The 20,658-nt window shown below is 53.6% G+C and overlaps 1 protein-coding gene across 9 annotated transcripts in view; it reads left to right on the forward strand.

The window, feature by feature from the left end:
- Nucleotides 1-6,087: 6,087 nt before the first annotated feature.
- IKBKB (inhibitor of nuclear factor kappa B kinase subunit beta) overlaps nucleotides 6,088-20,658 on the forward strand; it is a 45,439-nt gene continuing 30,868 nt past the window's right edge. For 5 of the 9 annotated variants that reach the window (XR_016229134.1, XM_051832411.2, XM_051832412.2 and 2 more), the window contains exons 1-5: nucleotides 6,103-6,270; nucleotides 6,695-6,817; nucleotides 15,839-15,933; nucleotides 16,963-17,080; nucleotides 19,785-19,854. Coding sequence is in view for 7 of the 9 variants with exons in the window: in XM_051832411.2 (XP_051688371.1) it covers nucleotides 6,713-6,817; nucleotides 15,839-15,933; nucleotides 16,963-17,080; nucleotides 19,785-19,854 (388 nt within the window). In the remaining 2 variants the exon portion in view is untranslated. Of the gene's footprint in view, nucleotides 6,271-6,694; nucleotides 6,818-15,838; nucleotides 15,934-16,105; nucleotides 16,880-16,962; nucleotides 17,081-19,784; nucleotides 19,855-20,658 lie in introns of all 9 variants that reach the window. The other 4 variants (XR_011386389.2, XM_051832409.3, XM_070068618.2 and 1 more) reach the window with 3 other exon arrangements.

Genomic DNA, 20,658 nt, shown 5'->3' on the forward strand with positions numbered 1-20,658 from the left:
GTCCTTAATAGGAGGAGGAACAGAAAGAAAGAAATGTTAGTTAGCAGCCACCAAACGTTATTTAGAATCTGTCAGTGTTTCTACCTTCTAAGGGGAAGTGTCATTCAAGTTAGATCACTAGGGGGTGGCAGCTAGAGCAGAGACAGAAAGGAATCAGACGCAGTGTGGACAGTCGCTTATTTAACCCAGGTCTTTGGCCATGCAAAGGGGAGGCCCAAGGGCTGGAGTAGAGGTTGCCTACTTGAAAAGCTACAGCGTTGCACTGGGGAATGGGGCAGTCAGCCAACAAGCAGGTGCACCGCCTAAGGGCTTCAAAGTCAAAGTGAAGCTGCTGCACTTCACTTGGCCGTCTTACACTAGGGAGCAAGTCTGTGTTCCATCTGCTAAGATGGGGAGAGGTGGCTGTGGAGAGCTGACTGCGCTGCAAGAGAAGTGGGAGGGAATTTGGTTCTTTGTTCAAGAGCAGGAGGCCAGAGGAGTTGGACAAGGGGAGAGAATGGCCACCTGGGAGCCTGGAGGCCCCAGTCATAGACAAGGGGACTTTTGTAGAGAAATTGTCTGCTGTTTAATTTTATTTACTTATCCATCTGTTATTTGTTTGAAAGGCAGAGACAAATAGAGAGAGACAGAGCGAGGTCTCCCATTTGCTGGTTTACCCCCACCCCCAAATGCACACAATAACCAGGGCTCAGCCGCGCTGAAGCCAGGAACCCGGAACTCAATCCAGGTCTAACCATGTGGGTAACCAGGTGAGTAGCAAGGGCATCATCTCCTGCCCCCCAGGCTGAATCCAGAGCGGAGCAGGGCTTGAACGGAGGCAGTCACACACTGAGTGCGTGGGCAGGCGCTGTGGCGCAGAGGGTTGAGCCACAGTCTGGAATGCCCGCGTCCCGGTGAACATCTGTTCACATCCTGCTGCTCCACTTCTGATCCAGCTCCCTGTTAACACACTGGGAAGGCAGCAGAAGATGGCCCAAGTACTTGGGCCCCACCACCTGTGGAGGAGACCGAGCTAGAGTTTGTGGCTCCTGGCTTCAGCCTGGCCCAGTCTTGGCTTTGCAGTCATTTGAGGAGTGAAACAGCAGATGGAAAACCTCTCTCTCTCTCTCTCTCTCTCTCTAACTCTTCCTTTCGAATAAATCTTAGAAACAAAAATGCGAAATGCAGGCGCCCCAAGAGGCAGCTTGACTTCTGCACCAAATGCTAACTTCCATGTTTAATTTTAAGTTACGTGTGACACCATGTTGTAAATCATCACACCTCTCCAAACTTTTGGTAAAGTCTGTCAAATGCCAAGTTCTTCTATGGATTATTGTTGGATGAAATCAAGGAGGAGGACCGACCTCCATATCTGAGTAGGGAACAGGACCCACCAGCCTGGGATGGTGAAATCATCCCGAAATGGATTGAATTCCTCCTGTAAATAATGACCAAGTGCTGACCACATGGCCAGGAAGTGTTTGCCACTTCTTGGATATTTGGGTGCGGAATCAACAGGCAGAGCGCCAACAGTACTGGGGAGGCCGGCATACACAGTAAACAGCCTATCAAAATTAACACATGCTGTGAAGGACTGGAATAGACTATGGTGACAAACTAACAGTTGTGGTGGGGGAGGAGGACCCACCTGGAACGGGCAGGGAGGATTTTTAGAACAGAGGCCCCTGTTTGGAGGCCTTAATTCAAAATCCGTCTCTGGCTCTTGTTTGTATGTAGGGGGCCTAGATTGAGTTCTTGGTTCCCAGCAACAGTAACACGGTCTGGATTGTTGCAGGCATTTAAGGAGTGAACAAGCAGGTGAGAGCCCTCTCTATTTGTCTGTCTTTCAAATAGGTAAATATTTTCTTTCAAATAGGATTTAGCCAGCATAGATCAGAGTCGGAGGCGAGTGATAAGCCCACCTCCTACCTCACCCACCATATGCACACACCAGTCTCTGGTCCTTGCTCCTGGGGAGAAGGGAAAGGAAGGTGGGTCTTGAACTATGAGGGGAGAGCCCACCACACTTGAATCACAAAGGATAGAGACCTCAGCTGTCTTCTGGGTTATTGCCTTTAAAAAAATAGCACTAATCACCACTATTCTAAGAGGGCTTAATACGCACCGGGCTTTGTACTTTTATGTGTTAGCACACTTAAACCAGATGCAGAGAGAGGCGGGGGGAGGGGGTCTTCCATCTGCTGGTTCACTTCTCAAATGGCTGCAATGGTAAGAACTGGCCGATCCGCAGCCAGGAGCCTAGCGCTTCTTCTGGGTCTCCCATGCAGGTGCAGGGGCCCAAACACTTGGGCCATCCTCCACTGCTTTCTCAGACACATTAGCAGGGAGCTGGATTGAAAGTGGAGCAGCTGGGACATGAACTTGCGGCCATACAGGATGCCGGCCCCTGCAGTGGCAGCTTTACCCGCTATGCCACAGTGTTGGCCCCAAGGAATAGGTTCTATGATGCCTCACTTTACAGAAGAGAAAACAGATTCAGTGAGATTTAAACAACTGCCCAGGGTTCACAACCGAGCCAGGATGAGGGCCGGCAGGGCAGATTCTAGAGAGCAGCTGTAAACAAACATTAAAGAATGCAGCATCTCCTGTCCCTGCATTGGCCAGTTCCCTTATCCATGCACAGAATTTGTATTGAGCACATTTGGTGCAGCAGTACACAGAATCTTTGCTACCCTGGAGCAAAAGTTGGAGCCCAGAAGTAAGGCTAGCTAGGACCCACCCCTGCCCGAATTCAGCCCCTTGCCGCCACAGCCAAAGGTGGGGCAGCTGCTCCACAGTGACTTTGAGCTTGCTGGAGTGAAAACACATGTGTACAGAAATAAAGGTGGCTCGTCAGGCGATTCCCTCCCCCAAGATATCACTCCTTGGGAGGGTGACTCAGGGCCCCAGCTCCTTGATGTACCCTTTGGATAAGGCACAATGGTGGCCTGTCTGGCTCTGCTAGTTCTAAAGTTTCACCATTGGCCCAGGTTCATTCACTGAGATATAAGTTGGCTGCATTTTTTTTCTTCTTCCTCTTCTGCAGCCAGCACGACACTGAGCCCCACAGGATCTGGACCAAGTTTCATTCTCACCATCCGTCTCCAGCCACCCAACCCTGTGTTTCCCATGAACGCTAAAAGAAAGGGGGATTTCTCCGTGCCTTCCAACTAAACAACTTTTCTGGCAGTGGAGTACAAGTTTGTCCAAGGAGCAAGTCCTTGCTTGCAGCTCCCTTTCCATAAAACGAATCTGGAACACTGTGAGAGAACTGCTGAAACACTGGGCCCGGTTGACTCTTCAAGGGCGGGAAACCCTCCCTGTTGAGTGGTCTGTTCTTTTACTTTCCTATCTCAAAAGCTGGCTCCTCTTACTATGACTCAGCTCCCAGATTGTGTAGAAAACAATCCTTTCCGCATTCAGGCTTTGCCTGGCCAGTATAAGGTAAGACAGCAGAGTTTAATCAAATGATGACACAAAGAGACTGAGTAAGAGGATTGTTATCTTTGACTTATTCTGGGAATTAGATTTCATTATAAAATTAACAATGTTCAGAAACTTTATCCTCATCTCTGGTGCTATAAATGTCTCTACAGCAGAACAATTAGCATATTTTTTTTTTTTTTGACAGAGTGGACAGTGAGAGAGACAGAGAGAAAGGTCTTCCTTTTGCCGTTGGTTCATCCTCCAATGGCTGCCGCGGCCGGCGCGCCACGCTGATCCGAAGCCAGGAGCCAGGTGCTTCTCCTGGTCTCCCATGGGGTGCAGGGCCCAAGCACTTGGGCCATCCTCCACTGCACTCCCGGGCCACAGCAGAGAGCTGGCTTGGAAGAGGGGCAACCGGGACAGAATCCGGCGCCCTGACCAGGACTAGAACCCGGTGTGCCGGCGCCGCAAGGCGGAGGATTAGCCTAGTGAGCTGCCGCGCCGGCCAGCATCTGGTTTTATATCGTCTGGTCCAGCTCTCGGAGGCTCCTTCGTCCTAAAAGATTCCAGAGACCTCTAGTTTGAGTTACGTTTCTTGGATCCCCTGGGGCCAGTGCTGCTGACAACTGTTCCAGACATCCGGGCTGTTCAGTATTTCTCGATTACCACACAGACAGAGCTTAAAGCGAGCTCAACCTCAAAGCAGGAAGAAATAGAAGTGTTTCCTTGGTGCATTTCAAATATCTTCTGTCAACAGTCTGCTCACATCACGACAGCAGGATCTGGGACAGCTGTTATCTGGCTGAAAAATGGGGCTGAAGATGATAAACATCTTGGAACATGATAAAATCCAGAGACCCTTTCCTGGCCATCATTGATTTATCTGCTGGTTCACTTCCCAGATCCAAAACACACCACAACGTAGTGACATGAGGCCTTATCAGACAGATTTATGTTCAGTTGAAAAATCAAGTATTTTAGCTGAGCAAAATAAGAACTCTTTTTTTCTTCTTTGAAATTTATTTATAGAAGGTGAACAAATGTCACATATTTCAACCAAGAAATCATAAACAGCAGTGGCACAGTACTATCAGTGGATGCCTCGTAAATTTCTCCGGGACAGGAATTTCAGAGAACTGTTTCCCCAACATCACCCAGGAAACAGACTCTATGAGTGCCCAGCACACATAGGTGCTCAATAAACGTTTTTCTTCAAAATTGTGTTTATTAAAGAAACACATTACATCTAGGTCACGCCAGGCACAGTTCCACGTTTTTGACCACTGTTTACCCATGGTTCTTTTTCATCCTGACCGTGCCTGCCTCAGCCCTGAGCACACCTGTTCCTAAGACTTGGCGTCGATCTCTGGATGGGAGGCACCTCTGACCAGGACCCCTGTGTTGCTCCTTGGGCATCTCCTGTCTGACCTGTGTGCCTTCCTGTCCTCCCACTGTGAGGCCAAACCAGATGGAAACTGCTGCTCTTGGTGGCTCGCATTTCCACTGTTCCCGATTCCTAGAAAAGGATGATTTCATGCGATTTAACCTCCATTTTGAGAAGAGATGTATGTTTACACATCAGAGGTGGGCAGTTAACTGTCTGGACTCCAAATGCAGTCTGCCTTCTTGGCTTCTTAGCACACAGCCTAGTATCATCAGTGAGACCTGGGAACCAGCTGCTTGGGTTCGTGTATCAGTGGCTCTGTGGCTGCGGCATGGAAGACTTTTTCTACGCTGAGCTTGTTTTCCCACCTGCAAAATGGGATGGCAATAATGTGGTATTGTGCAATTGGTAAGGCTGCCAAAGCGTTGAGTAAAAAAATGTTTAAGAACAGAGTTTAGGGCCGTGCCTGGAGTTGTGAATATTATCCTCCTCAGGTGTCCTTTATTTATTTATTTATTTATTTGAAAGTCAGAGTTACAGAGAGAGGGGAGAGGCAGAGACGGGGGTGGGGTGTGGAGGGGACAGAGAGAGGTCTTCCATCTGCTGGTTCACTGCCCAGACGTCTGCAACAGCCGAAGCTGCGCCGATCTGGAGCCAAGAGCCAGGAGCTTCTTCCTGGTCTCCTACGCAGGTGCAGGGGCCCAAGGACTCGGGCCATCTTCCACTGCTTCCCCAGGCCACAGCAGAGCTGGATGGGAAGTGGAGCAGCCGGGTCTCAAACCCGCTGTGCCAGGCCCCCTCAGGTCTCCTTTAATACGTTTTTCCTGCTTGAGTAAAATACATGCACACCGTCTCCTCACAACAGTGAGAAGCAGATGAGAGAGGAGCGCGGGCTGAGGGCCTCTCCCCCATTTCCCCAGTCAGGACGCTGAACCTCGGGTTTAGGCGCACGCTGGGGCCAAAAGCATTTCCCTTCCTTTCCTGTGCGCGCTGCGTCACTTCTGAGGACCCCCGCGCCAGGCCCGGGACGGCGCTCCCGGTAAACAGTCGTGCTGGCGGCGGGCGCGGGAAGTTTCCCGGTGACTCCCCGGTGAAAGCCCGGGAGCGCCGCGGGGGGGGCTTCCGTTTCAGGGCTGCGCTCGCCCCCCCCGGAGAGCACACTCGGCCCAGCACCCTCCAGAGTCGTCCGGGCCTTCCAAACAACCGCCCCCCGCCCCACAGCTGGGGTTCCCGCGCTACAGGCCTCAGGAGCAGGCCCGGCTCGCGCGACCGCGGCAGGGCGCGGCCCCTTTAAGCGCGGCCACGTGGTCCGTGACGTCAGGTCAGGAAGTGTTTGAGGAAGTGGCGCTGGGCTGGCTGGTTTAAGGTTCCCGCATTTTCATGTCTTCGGTGGGGGGGTGTCAGAGCCCCCCGTGTGGTCCCCCGGCCCCCGCGTCCCCAGCCCCGGGAGCCTGGCCCCCGCCCCGCGTCCCCGCCGACAGGTGAGTCCCGCGGGCGGCGCAGGCCCCGGCCCCCCACAGACCCCAGGTCCGCGTGGGTGCTCGCTCGGGGGCTCCCCGCCTGTCTCCCCACGGAGGCCCCGAGGAACCCCGGCGTGGGCGGGCAGTAGCGGTTCGCGGCGCGCACGCGCCGTGCCGCTGCGGGTGGGGGTCGCCGAGCCCAGGCGCACGGGCGGCCGGGCTGGCTGCGGACACGCGTGACCGCTTGGCGCGCGTGGCCGCCGTCCGGGGAGTGGCCCTGGGGGTGGAGCATCGTCTCCCTGGGGTGACTTGGGGGGTGGGGAAGACCCCAGACAGCGCGACCGACCTTACGACCCGGTTTCTGGACACAAATGAAAATCAGTTCAGCTGCTCGGTTTCGCACTTTAACCTTTTGTGCCCCGACTCCACCCCAAATTCCTTACAGACTTAACAGGACGTCAGCATGAGCTGGTCGCCTTCGCTGCCAACCCAGACCTGCGGGGCCTGGGAAATGAAAGAACGCCTGGGAACTGGGGGCTTCGGAAACGTCATCCGCTGGCACAATCAGGTAGGGCTCCCGCAGCCTCGGCTCCTCCCTGCTCGCACGGCTGGGGCCTCCCCTTGGCCTGGCCTTCCGGAGGGAGTGAGAAGGGGCAGTGGCCAAGCTCAGCGGACCCATCTAGACTTTGATCCCTGGGCCGTGTTGACCGTGCCTCCTAAAGAAGTATATATTCAGTTCTGGAGCTATGCTGAGGTTAGGATATTGTCTACCAGCACACCATGTACCGGTGTGTTCCATATTCTAAAACATACAGAGAAAATTTTTAAGGATGAAAATAATCAAATATTTACTTATTTACATTTGTATTTCTAAAGATTTATTTATTTATTTGGAAGGCAGAGTTACAGGGAGAGGTAGAGAGAGAGAGAGAGAGAGAGAGAGAGAGAGACGGGTCTTCCATCTGCTGGTTCACTCCCCAAATGGCTGCAATGGCCAGAGCTGGGCCGATCTGAAGCCAGGAGCTGGGGGCTTCTTCCAGATCTCCCATGCAGGTGCAGGGGCCCAAGGACTTGGGCCATCTTCTACCTGCTTTTCCAGGCCGTAGCAGAGAGTTGGATTGGAAGAGGAGCAGCCGGGCCTGGAACTGGTGGCCATATGGGATGCTGGCGCTGTAGGCAGTAGCTTTACCTGCTATGCCACAGCGATGGCCCCTCAAGTATTTATTATTGAAAAATTTATAATACTTAAAGTATTTGATAATTATGTCTTCCCACTGTTGCTAAGCACTGTACAGCACAAAACACACAGATTTGCATGACAGTGAGAACTATCACATTGTTAATGAGTGAAAATTTTGTATTTCGATGACTTTTACAGCTTGGAGTTGTTTGGGTTGACTTCTTTTTAGATCTGGGTAGAGTCTCATCGACTTTACCCCTCAGGTGTCTGGCTGAGCTTCTCACGGGGCCAGTGTCAGTTCTGTCACATGTGCAGGAAGTACATGCACTGAAGCTCTCCTCAGGACTCGAAGCCCATGTTTGTTGGGTGAGCGTCGCATTCATAAATTGAGTAATGCATTCCCTAATTCTGCCTGAGAGGGGCACAGGTGACCTGCACAGATCTCCACAGGCCCCGGGCCACCCCAGCCTTGTGGGATGCCCACTTTCCTCAGTCCCAGAGGGCCACATGGTGCTGCTCTGAGAGGGTTGCTGTGCAGTTAGTACTAGAAAAGCTTAATTTATTTTTTATGTTTGTGGATCCCAATTTGTAGGAGCCCTCAGTTACCAAATAGCTACAGTGAGCTCCCCACCACTGCAGTCCTGGAAGGGGATTTAATGCAAAAGTGGCTTTCTGCACTAAAGGGATGGCAGATTGCAAACCCCCCCTTTTTTTTTCAAGATTTATTTTTATTTATTTAAAAGACAGAGTTACAGAGAGAGGTAGACAGAGAGAGAGAGGTCTTCCATCCGCTGGTTCACTCCCCAATTGGCTGCAACGGCTGGAACTGTGCCGATCCAAAGCCAGGAGCCAGGAGCTTCTTCCGGGTCTCCCACAGGGGTGCAGGAGCCCAAGGACTTGGGCCATCTTCTACTGCTTTCCCTGGCCACAGCAGAGAGCTGGACTGGAAGAGGAGCAGCTGGGACTAGAACAGGCACCCATATGGGATGCCGGCGCTTCAAGCCAGGGCTTTAACCTGCTGCACTACAGCGCCCGCCCCAGATTGCAAACCCTTTTTGGGAGCCTGGCTGCAGCATGCAGAAAGGGTCATGGAGGCTGGCCATATCCAGGTCGCTCCAGGCAGACATGGAGGACAGTTCTGAGTGCTGTCGGTTCCACGAGGATGGAAGGACCCCGGAGGAAGGAGACTGCGGGCCTGGGTGGTAGGCTTCTCACAGCCAGCTTGGAAACTGGGATTCCCGCAAACCTATGACTGGGGAGGCCTCAGAAATGTAACCGTCTTAAACTCGTCCTGGTCACAGGACAGCCAGGGTCAGATTCTTCTCTGGCCTCCCTGTACCGGCCTGGGCTGCTTCTAGACGGCTTAGTTCAGAACTGGAAACAGCCTGAATTCCTTCAAAACAGCGTTCCATGCAGGCGTACCATGTGCCTGTCATCTCCGGCTCAGAACGGCCTCCCTGTGCCGCCTGCTGGGAAAGCTGCTGCCACATGGGGTTTGTTTCCGGCCTTGATTAGGGCCCAGGAATGTGTGTGGGGGTTAGTGCTCCCAGTTACCACCATGCAGGTCTTCCCTTGTTGTAAAGCCTTAGTTGTCCGTAAGACCGACTCCTCCAGAGTCCAGCGTCGCTGCTGGCTCCCGCGGGCTGGTCTGCTGAGCACTCCTGTGGGACAAGCCCCTCTCCTCAGAGCCTTCGCATGAATTCTGCTCATCTCTCCAGGAGCAGCGCTAGACCACTTCCTCTGTGAGCCCGTCACGAACTGCTTCGCTCTGTGGGAAGCGGTCCTTCCACTGAATTCTTTGTCACCATGCGTTTTGACATGCCTCATGTCCCGCTTTTTTGTCTGTAGGAAGCTCTGAGTTCCAGTCTAGCTTTGCATTTCTTGCAATTCCTCCACAGCAACTGTGTTGTGTATGGTTGGGTGTACAAAATCTTTTCATTCAGTCAACCCCTGTATATTTATTGAATGTCTGCTATGGGTAGAATGGCAGAGAGGAGAAAGAGCCTTTAATCAACTAATTATACCTGTAAACTCCTAACTATGCTAAATGCAACTAGAGAGTGGGACCCAGCAGACAGAGACCGTAGACAGGGAGGTGGGATCAGCCAGGGGTTAGGAATTGGTGCTTGTGCTGAGACCCGAGAGACTGATAGAAGTTAGCTGGGCAGAGGTAGTCTGTGCAGAGGCCCTGTGGAGCTGCAGCTGGTGGCCAGTGTCACTGGAGGGAGGACCAGGTGAAGTTCAGTGAGAGCAGCAGGTGAAAGACTGCAGGACTTCATAGTTTAAATCAAGAGGGTTTTGTTTCGATCCAGAGAGAAATGGGACAATATTGGAAGGAAGTTCTAACTTCAGGGACAGATTGCAAGGGACCCAGGCAGGCAGCAGGGTGCTAGGAAAATTTTTTAGCTCCCAGAAAAATGCCCTGGTTCTGTGCCAATTTTCATGGGGTACCCACTCCCACCATGGCTGATTTCAAATCACCAACCAGCCCTCGCCAAATTCCTGGCTGTTGAACAGTGAGGTGGCTGGTGCTAGCGAGGCCCCTTCCCAGTGAGTGGGGGGGCCATGCTGGAGCTGGAGTAGTCCTAGTCGGAAAGCTGATGGTGGGAGTTGGGGAGTTTTAGAAGATACTTTGGAGGTAAAATTAGCGGGGTTGCGGGCAGGAGAGGAGCTGAACACTTAAAAAATCCTCAGAGGATGCTTGCCCAGGTACCCAAGAATCTCTACATCCTCCTGGGTGGGTCTCAGTCTGGGAGATCCCACGGGCTGCGGGGGTATTATGGAGAGAGAGGTCTTTAAGCAGTGTCCAGGCCTGGAGACGGATACCCTCCTCCAGAGCCTCTCGAAGAAAGCAGCTGGGATCTGGCAGTGTTGGCGACTTAGCTCTCGTCAAGAGCAATGATTGTACTTCACAATGTACCTTTCGCACAATACTCTATGTACTGTGTTGACAGACAGACAGACAGACAGAGACAGAGTATATGTGGTTTGTGTGTTTGAAGAGAAATTACAAGCCGGAGCCAAACAGTGGGCTCCTCAGTTGGAGAAGGGGTACCTAACCATCAGACCCACCCCTTAGTGGGAACCTAGAATAGTTAGGCAAGGTGATTTCCGTGCTTCTGCTCCAGGCCTCACAGTAACGCCGGCAGGAAGGAATCTTGTCCTCCTTCCCACTGAGCTGAGGAAACTCAATGACAAAGAAGTCACATAAGTTGCCAAGGGGCCAAGCTAGGGCGTAAAGGAGCAGGTTTGGAACCTGCGTCTCTGCATCCCAGCCTCCTGCTTCCTCCCCTGTGGCGTGGGGCTGCTCTGTAGGGGGGAACCGAGATGAGGATGTTTCTTAGGGATTCCTGTAACCTCCACCATCAATCTAAGCCATTTTGAAGCACGGAGGGACAAACAGTTCTTTGGAGGACCAAATGTATGTCCTCCTTGTTGAGCAGAGAACTCCAAAGAGGATTTCCCTGTGTCGAGTGGTGTGCCATGGGACCCCACCCCAGGTTCCCTGGTTTCTTTGTGTCTTCTTCCAAGCACCTCCCTTGAACCTCAGCCCAGGTGAGCACAAGCCGTTCGTCAGGCCCAGCTGCATAGGGTGATAGTTTCAGTAAGACCTTGTAAATACAAAGGAAGAGGAAAAGGAGGTAACTTGAGTGGCCTCAGCCACAGCACCTTTTAGGAGTAAGGGGGAAGATACATCTCTCAAACTTGCACAGACCTGGGCTCAAATCCTGGCTCCGTCGCTGGTCAGCTCCTTGACTTTGAGTGGCAACTTTCCCCGTGGACTGTGGTGGTACTTAAGATACCGATCCCCTCAACTCTGGATGCCCAGCATGGCTGGCAGGCTGTGGGCCAGTGCCCTCTGGAAGCATCTGGAAATGTCCCGAGAGCCTTGCAGTTTATAGCCTCTGCACTTTGATGGGAGAGAGGCCCTGTGGAATATTTCTGAGAGTGACCGAGGCAATGCACGTCTGCCTGTTAGAAGGAAGGTGTTACTTATCTTTGCTGTGAAGTAGTACCAACCTTCACTTGTGCCTTCCACGGGCAAGACCAAGTTCACTTCAGCTTATCTACGTGTATGTGTCTCCAAGTCTTAAATAAGACTGATCCACTCGGTTTACTGAGAAATCACTGAGCCGGCTCCTGAGCTTTGTGCCCAGTGTGCTTGGGCTCTGAGTCGGTGAGAGGAATGCTTAGGAATACATTAAACCTAAATCTAAGCACTAGATTGTGTGGGCGTGATAACGGCTGCCCTGTGTGGAGAGTCCGTGTGGGCCGGCTGTACCGAGTGCTTCATCCACGTCTTCCTTTCTGAGCCTTGCGAGGGAAGAGAAGGCTCCCGGAGAACTGGAACGTGGATCTTTCAAGGAGGTAGACCTGGTGGCCCGAGTGGAAGAGAAGGCTGTGAGTCAGGACAATGACACCAGTGCAGGACCAGAAAAAGGAAGGGGTGCTGTTAGCGTTTTCTCCAAGCTTACGCCACAGACACTGCGTTTTAACCGCTGTCACTGGAAGAGGTGGCGTCCTCCCTGCTCCCGGGCCAGGACCCCCGTGAGTTACATAAGCAGCTCAACCTGACCTACTCAGCTCCTGAGCCAGTGCTCCTGCCTCCTGTGCCCACAAGGTGTCTGGCACTGTCGGGAGCAGAGTTGGAGGCTCAGCCTGTCCCTGCTGGCTTTGAGAGTGGGCGGGTGCCGTGAGCAAGGGCTGCAAGGCTGCCCTAGAAGCTGGGAAGGCAGGAAGCAGGTTCTTCTCTGTTCTCCAGGAGGAACACAGCTTGCTGAGGCGCCTGTCAGACGTCCAGTGCACAGAACTAGAAGGAAATGAATCTGTGTTGTTTTAAGCCACCAAGTTCGTGCTCCTTTGTTAAATGACAACAAGAGGTGAATATACCATTCTGTGTTTTGAAGTTAAGTAGGTGCAGAGTTTTTAGTATCTTGGCTTAGAGTCTCAGAGTCATTCTGAGGTAACAAACCATGAGTCACAGCATCTTCTAACCCCTGCGTATGATAATCTGCACGGGGAACAGAGGGTGGAACCATGTTTCCTATCACAGCTTGGCCCATCCGCCCCTGTCCTATGGGATGCTGCGGAGCGAGATCTGAGTGTTGGGAGGCCCTGCGGGACGGGAAGCAAGGGTCTGTAACGGGTCTCAGTCCATTTGCCGCCACAGTGCCTGAGATGCAGTCATCTATGACGCAGAGAAAGTTGTTCCTGGAGACCGAGAGGTCCAAGGCCCAGGCGCCAGCGGCCGGTGACAGTCTTCTGGCAGTGGTGTCACTTGGTGGAGGCACAAGAGGGCCAAACTTGTAAAAAGGCGTCAACCCTGCCCACTGCCCCGTGGCTTAATTTGCCTCTCAAAAGGTTGACTTCTTCGTAGGTTAACAGTGGTAGCTACGTTTGGGCATCAGTTTGGGAGGAACAGACATTCAAACTGTAGCCGGCATCATCCTTCAGAGGTATTATTGATGAAGCCACGGCAGAACTGTACAGAAAGGTTTGAGTTTGAACACACATGGGGAGGGAAACTTGAAACCGGATTCTGTTGGCCTGAGAACAGACCGAGGCATTGGGACGCCCATGGGGGAGAGGGTGCAGGGCTTTGCTGCATACAGCTGTCTGCACAGTGATTGAACAAATGTCCTGTGCTATCTCTCTGAACCCTCGAGAAGTGTTAGGTGGGCTCCCACCCAAGGACACTTGTACAGTTGCACTAACTGATTCAATAGCAACAGGAGTTATAGTTTAAAAAATGTTAAATTTATTCAGAAGAGATTGTTGGTCCATTGGTTCACTCACCAAATCTCTGCGTCAGCTGAGACTGGGCTGGGCCGAAGCCAGGAGCCAGCAGCGCAAGTCAGATCTCCCCATGTGGGTAGCAAGGACCTAGGTGCTTGAGCCGTCCCCTGCTGTTTCCCAGGGTGTACATAAGCAGGAGGTTGAAATGGAGAACAGAGTTGGGACGCAAACCCAGACGCTCCCATATAGGATGCAGGTGCCCCAAACTGCATCTCAGCCACTGCACCCAGTGCCTGCCCCGGGACTTGCAGTTATCGAAAGAGGTCAGCTCTTCAGAGAGCCTCAGAATCAAAGACAGATATCAAGGTTACTAGTAGACAAAGACAAGAAGAGAGTGACTGGTTAGCCAGGATGACTGCCCCAGGCTGGATACGGTCACAACATGGGCAGGCTTTGGAAACACTGCCACGTGAAAGTTGCCTGTCACAAATGGGCACATACTGTATGATTCCATTTATACCACCAGAACAGGCGATTCCGTGGAGCCAGAGAGTGGACTGGTGGTTGCCAGGGGCTGGGGGGAGGGGTTCAAGGAAATGGAGAGGGACCGCTGATGGGTATGGGCTTCTTTGGGGGGGTAAGCAAGCATTGTACAGTTGACTGATTTTTGGCAGCACAACTCTTGAGTATACCAAAATCCACTGAGTTGCCTGCTTTAAATGGATGAATGTTTAGTACATGAGTTATATTTCCATAGAGCTTTTTCTTCAAAAGTAGGCACATGAGGTAACTGCTTGATGGAGAGCTTAACCAAAGCAATATTAACCTTTAATAAAAGCAACTTCTAGGACTATCTTAGAGGTGTTCTCAGTGTCTGTCCGCTGGCACAGGAGCTGTAATGGTTAAGATACCTCCACCTTATCTGAAATTATTGAAAACCCATGGAAAGGATTTCTTTATTGATCAGTGACTCTGGTTGTGTTTGGAGATTTCCACTTTTCCTGTGTTTACTAGGTGGGTCCTTGCTCCTGTAGGAATCCTGACCAGTTCGGTAAGGACGAGGCTGGCACGCAGTTGGATGGCACTCCAGGTTTTGCTGTGTGTCTGAGTCCCATTCAGTACCACAGCAGTTGCTGCACTTAACAAGAGCTGGGATCCTTTTCAGCATGCGTTGTCATGAACTCGGAAAACAGATTGCCAGCAGGGCCTCCAGGACATCTTTTAAGTGAGAACAGTAGAGTTTTGTTTTGTTTTTTATTTTTATTTATTTTTTTGACAGGCAGAGTGGACAGTGAGAGAGAGAGAGAGAGAGAGAGAGAGAGAAAGGTCTTCTTTTGCCGTTGGTTCACCCTCCAATGGCTGCCGCGGCCGGCACACCGCGCTGATCCGATGGCAGGAGCCAGGTGCTTCTCCTGGTCTCCCATGGGGTGCAGGGCCCAAGCACTTGGGCCATCCTCCATTGCACTCCCTGGCCACAGCAGAGAGCTGGCCTGGAAGAGGGGTAACCGGGACAGAATCCGGCGCCCCGACCGGGACTAGAACCCGGTGTGCCAGTGCCGCAAGGTGGAGGATTAGCCTAGTGAGCCGCGGCGCCGGCCACCGTAACGTCTTACAGGCTGTGGCCCTTGGAGATGTTCTTGCTGCAGGTGCATGGACTACACAGGATGTTGGCACTGTGGAGCTACGCTAGCTGCTGCCAGAGGCCGCTGCTGTCCCTCAGTGATGCTCCCAGCTTCTGCCTTCTGGGCAGGCCCAGGGCATAGTGCAGACTGCCCTTGTGGCAGATGGAGCTGCTCTGCTCGCTGCTGCCAACAGTGTTGCCTCATGGCCCTCGCTTTCTGGCTTGTCCCCCCAGCTCCCTGGTGTACCTCAGGAGCCAGTCATGCAGTCAGTTATTCCTCCCAGAATTGTAATCTGCCTTCTGTTCAGTTCAAGAAAGCATGGTTAAAGGACTTTCGTTACTTACGTAGAGGTTGCAGCCCATGAGGATGGACAAGTCTGTAATTGAACAAAGACAAGGGGAAGAAAAACCCTATTATACTACAGCAAAAAGACTAATTGGGAGATACATGCAGTGTCGGGTGGCAGAGTTGCAGGAGATGGGCCAGAAACATGGGCTGGAGCCGAGCGTGGGAAGGTTCCCCATGACAAGAGGACCTGTGGGAGGTGGAGGTGCGCTGCCAGGTGCTCATTGTCATGACAGCCCTGAAAGGTGCGTGGAGAAACTGAGTCAGACATGCGGGTGTGCCCAAGGTCACACAGCTGGCAAATGGCACCGCTGGAGTTTGAAGCATCCGAGTGTGCGTCTGTGTGCTCTGCTGGGTGAACGTGCCATGCAATGCTTTCTAGGTCAGAGCGGTCACATGCTAGCGGTGCGGTGTGGCTCAGCCTCTGGGGCCCCAGCCGGTGTGCAGAGGGGCTGATCCCTCTGGGCAGGAATGGCCACCGAGGCTGCAGAGCAAGGCCTCAGAAGCTTTGATTCTGGGTGGGTGGAGGTGAGGCAGCAGGAAGGGCAGGTGGGGTGAGGGGTGAGGGAGCAGCCGACTGGCAGGGGCCCTGGGGCGCTGTGCCTGAGGCCGGGAGCCACTCCCACGTAGCTTGCTTGCTCGCGCTCCGGCACGCTCTCTGCATTGGCTGTTCATTGTGCCGGTTCCCAACGTTCTCTTTCGACAGGAGACAGGCGAGCAGATCGCCATCAAGCAGTGCCGGCAGGAGCTGAGCCCACGGAACCGAGAGCGCTGGTGTCTTGAGATCCAGATCATGAGAAGGTGAGGGCCTGGGCTGCCAGACAGCTGTGGTGGAGTGGCCTCTAGGGACCCCGGTGTGGATCTGGAGCAACGGCCCCATTGCTGCGTGTGGCAAAGTTGTGCCTCTCCTCCAGCTGGGTGCCAGCAAGGCTGTGTGGATGGGTGACTCCTCCTCTTCCTCTTTTTTTTGAAGGTTGGTTTATTCATTTGAGAGCCAGCATTACAGAGAGAGAGATCTTCCATCTGCTGGTTCACTCCCTCAGTGGCTGCAGTGGCCAGGGCTGGACCAAGCCAAAGCCAGGAGTCAGGAGCTTCATCTGGGTCTCCCACGTGGGTGCAGGGGCCTAAACACTCGGACCATCTGCTGCTGCTTTTCCCAGGCCATTAATAGGAGCTGGATCAGGAGTGGAGCAGCTGGGATGTGAATTGGCACCCATACGGGATGCCGGTGTCACACGTGGTAGCTTTACCCACTGTGTCAGAACGCTGTCCCCAGTGACTGCACTACTCACGATGGTGGGAAGAGTAGCAGTTAAAGTCTACACGGGGTCTTTTGGTCGGTTTTGTTTATGATCCTTTGGCAGAAGATCCTTTTTTTTCAGGGAGGGGTGCAGCTCCCCAGTGCTATGGCACTGCTGTTGGTATTTACTCCCCAGGGTGCAGGCAGGGTGTGTCGATCCACTTGATGGGTGCTGTCCCCCGGCTAGTGAAGCGTTTGGGCGGATGAGCCAGCCTAGAAGACGTCAATCAGGTGCTCACTCTGCCAAGCTTGCCGACCAGGCGCCCTGGCCTGCGTGCCCACGTTTGGAAATGCTCCCTGCTCTGTCTCCAAAGCAGGCTCAGTTATGCCTGCACTCAGGTCTTGACCTCGTGCTGCTGCAAGTGGAGCTAGCCGGGCAGACTCTGGGATACACTGTGCGTTTCTGGACAGGCGTCTCCTCTGTTGATTGCTGAGGGCTCTCGTAAGGTAGACTTGGCTGTCGTGGAGGGCGGGAGGAGTGGGTGAGCTGAAGCTGGGGTCTGCCCTCACTGGTTTCTCCTCCTTCCTAGGCTGAACCACCCAAACGTGGTGGCCGCCCGGGATGTCCCCGAGGGGATGCAGAACTTGGCGCCCAACGACCTGCCCCTGCTGGCCATGGAGTACTGCCAAGGAGGAGACCTCCGCAAGGTGGGACGCGGAGGGGCTGCCCCGGCCATGCCCGCGTTGGGGTGACATGGGTGGAGTCGGAGGCTGAGTCAGAGGCTGTCAGGAAAGCGGCAGGGAGGGGCTTGCCGTGCGTTCTACACTGTGACCAGGGCTGTGGGGAAAGGCTGGCTGAGCTCCAGAGTAAACGTTTCCACCCTTGTGTGCTGGGGCCATCGGTCTCAGCGGCAGCATCGCCACTGTCCTTATTAGGAGGGCTTGGCCTCCACAGATGTGGGGCACCACACGCAGTCACCAGGCGTAGCAGGAAGGGAACTGGCTTAGTTAGTAATCAGGCAGCTGGGATGGGGCTACAGGTCCCCCACTGACTCACCTGCTGGGTTTTGCCTTCCTTCTCACCACCTCGGCTTCTCTTCCCTGAGTTCAGGGTGGGCAGAGGCAGCCTTCCCAGTGCAGGGATGGTTCTGTGTGCCGACTTCCCAGGGCATCTCTAAGACAGTCCCTCGCTTGATCCCTAACCACCCTGTGACGCTGGTGCAGATGGGATCCTGTGTTACCAGCGGGTGTCATGGCCCGGAGAGGTCAAGTCAACTATCAGACCTCACACAGCTTCAGGAGCAGTGTTTAGGCCACAGTGCTGTGAGTCCCACTGCAGGCCCTCTCTCCGTCTGGGAAACTGAGCAGAGCCACACTGATTTACGAAAATGAAAACTCTGATGAGAGTGTGTGTGAGTTTGTGTGAGAGTGAGTGTGTATGAGTGTATGTGTAAGTGTGTACACGATTGTGAGTGTGTATATGTGCATTTGTGTGAGTGTGTGTATGTGTGTACGAGTGTGCGTTTATGTGAGAGTATGTGTTTGAGTGTATGAGTGTGTGTTCACGCATGTGAGTGTATGAGTGTGTATGTGTGTATGAATGTGCATTTATGTGAGTGTATGAGTGTGTGTGTTTGTGTGTTTATGTGAGCGTATGAGTGTGTGTGTTTGTGCGTTTATGTGAGCGTATGAGTGTGTGTTCACGCATGTGAGTGTATGAGTGTGTGTATGTGTGTATGAATGTGCATTTATGTGAGCGTATGAGTGTGTGTGTTTGTGCGTTTATGTGAGTGTATGAGTGTGTGTATGTGTGTATGAATGTGCATTTATGTGAGCATATGAGTGTGTGTGTTTGTGTGTTTATGTGAGTGTATGTGTGTTCACGCATGTGAGCCTGTGAGTGTGTGTACGTGTGTGCGTGCAGCTCCCCTCCCCTCTGCACCCTGCAAGGCCCCGATGCTGGGGCCAGGAATGCCCTGCACTTGACTCTGTCTTCACCTGGAAGTTTCCCAGACTCCTCTCACGTGCTGTTTTCATTTCTGTTTCTATTCTGGCCTTTCCAGCTTCTTCTTCTTTTTTTTTTTTTGAAAGGAAAATTTCCACGAGGGTTGATGCACCACTTTCTCCTGCGGTGGGCGGTGGGCGGTGGGCAGCGTCACGGCAGGATGTGAGCGCGCTCTGGCATGACCTCTGAGCAAGGGACTGATAAGCGATGAGAAATGGGAGCCTTATTTTCCTAACCTTTGACAGTCATCGGGTTCCTGCCTGCAGTGGCAGATAAAGGCACGCTGCACTCGAGTGGGTAGTCGGTGGGCTGGGCAGGATGACGGAGGGCTCTGAAGTCAGGCAGAGGCAGAGCCAGCCAGTGGGCCAGGGAGGGGACGATGGGGATTTCAACCTGATTGACCCAGTGTGGGCTGCGGGGTGACCCGGGGAGGCAGGAAGCGATGGCGTCTTCTGTCCCTGCTGTCACTCCGAAGGCCACTGCTGCTAGAACACTTGATCGATTGTTCCATTTGTTCAAACCAAGTAGCCTTTCTGGAAAAGTTCAGCCCCCTCCCTGAAAAAGTTCAGAATCTCTGACCTTGGGCACAGGGAGATGAGCTTGTCCTGCACAGGGGCAGATGTGCAAGTCAGAACAGATCTGAAAGTGGAGTCTGTGCCCGAGCAGGTAGAGGCTCTTGACCGTTGGTCACGAGTCCGAGGCTCAGCCGGGAGGTGGCTTTCTCTGTCGTCTCCATCCAATGCCAGCTCCCAGCAGCACGTTGAGCCCCTTGGTAAGATGAGAGGCCAGGAGAGCCGGGGAGTCACGTCTGGCTCTGCCCTCCGAGGGCCCCGTGAGCTGGCAGATATCTGACTCCTCTCATCTCTTGTTTCCTAACTCTGACACGGGAACCGCCGTTGCCTCATGCTAGCCTGGAGGGTTAACTGAACACCTGCAGGGACGAAGCTTCCCTGAGCTAAGCCGTGTACATGGCAGCTGGTGCCAGACACGTTGCAAGTGCTCCTTAGCTGCTCTCGGCTTTGATCATCACCGTGCGTGGCGAGGCGACAGGGAAGTGGTCGGAGGGTGTTGTCCAGTGGCCGCCTGCCTGCCTCCTTCAGGGGGCTCTGCAGGGCAGGGAATCGCTGGGGCAGGGCCTGGACTCTGGCCCGCTTCGCAGCCGGGAGACTGGAGAATGCCTCGTCACAGGGTGACTCCAACACCTGCCGCCAGGGCCAGCCGTCCAAGGACGGGAGTTCTCCCTGCTGCTTCCCTTCCTCCTCAGGCCAATTCCTGCCAGCCCCGCTGCCCAGGCCTCCTCCAAAGCGGGGGTCCCAGTGCCCATGTCCAGGGTCGGCCCTCAGCCCGCTGGCTGCGATGGAGGCGCGTGCCCGGCTGCTCTGACACCTGTTCCCACCTTCTCCACAGTACCTGAACCAGTTTGAGAACTGCTGCGGCCTGCGGGAAGGAGCCATCCTCACCTTGCTGAGCGACATTGGTAAATCCCAGCCCTGGGAGTCAGGCCGCACCCTTCCAGGAGAGAGTGTGGCGCCCCTGTGCATGCCTGCCGAGCACAGAAGGGAGGCAGTTTTGGTCCTTTGACCTTTAGAGAGGGTGGGGATGGGGGCCGAGGGGGCCCTGCTGGAGTGGGAAAGCCAGCAAGGTTACCCTAACCCTAACCCTAACCCTAACCCTAACCCTAACCCTAACCCCTTCCTTCCTGACCAGTCATGAGGTGAATTATGATGAACGCGGAATACCAGATTTCCTTCCCCATTAGAAAGCTCCCCTCCCTGCTTTTCCTGGAATGGCCAGCGGTGGAATCGGTTGTCATCTGAAGGATTTTGTCGCCTGGCAATGAATTTTTCCACTGCCACGTAGGCGGTTCTTTGCCAGCCACAAGCGTAGGAAAAACCGCCCTCATTCCGTCCCTTGACGCTGTCGGCGTCCTCAGATGGGAGTGTCCACCTCGCTCTCCGAGGAGGTCAGGCTGGCTGCAGTGACCTGCACAGCAGAGGTCACGCTGGAGTCTCCTGGAGCTGGGCCCACTCCGGGAGGGAACCCGGGCACGCTGAGTCGGCACGCGGTTCCCACCTGGAGCGTCAGCGCTCAGAGAGCCTTGCTGAGCTGTGTGTTCTTAAGAGCAGAGCAGTCCCCAGGGTTGTTGGCGTGAGTCGCTGTGATCTGAGGTTTAGATTTGCCCCAGAGTTCATCTTTGAATATTTGCCCCTGCCCCTTCCTGCTCTCTGGAGATTGGCACCATTTTCATCTCTTCCACCCTCCATCTTTTGAAGCTGTATAT

Source organism: Oryctolagus cuniculus, chromosome 2 (genome assembly GCF_051225735.1).
Source record: "Oryctolagus cuniculus isolate XC-2025 breed Fujian yellow rabbit chromosome 2, ASM5122573v1, whole genome shotgun sequence".
Lineage (NCBI taxonomy): Eukaryota > Metazoa > Chordata > Mammalia > Lagomorpha > Leporidae > Oryctolagus > Oryctolagus cuniculus.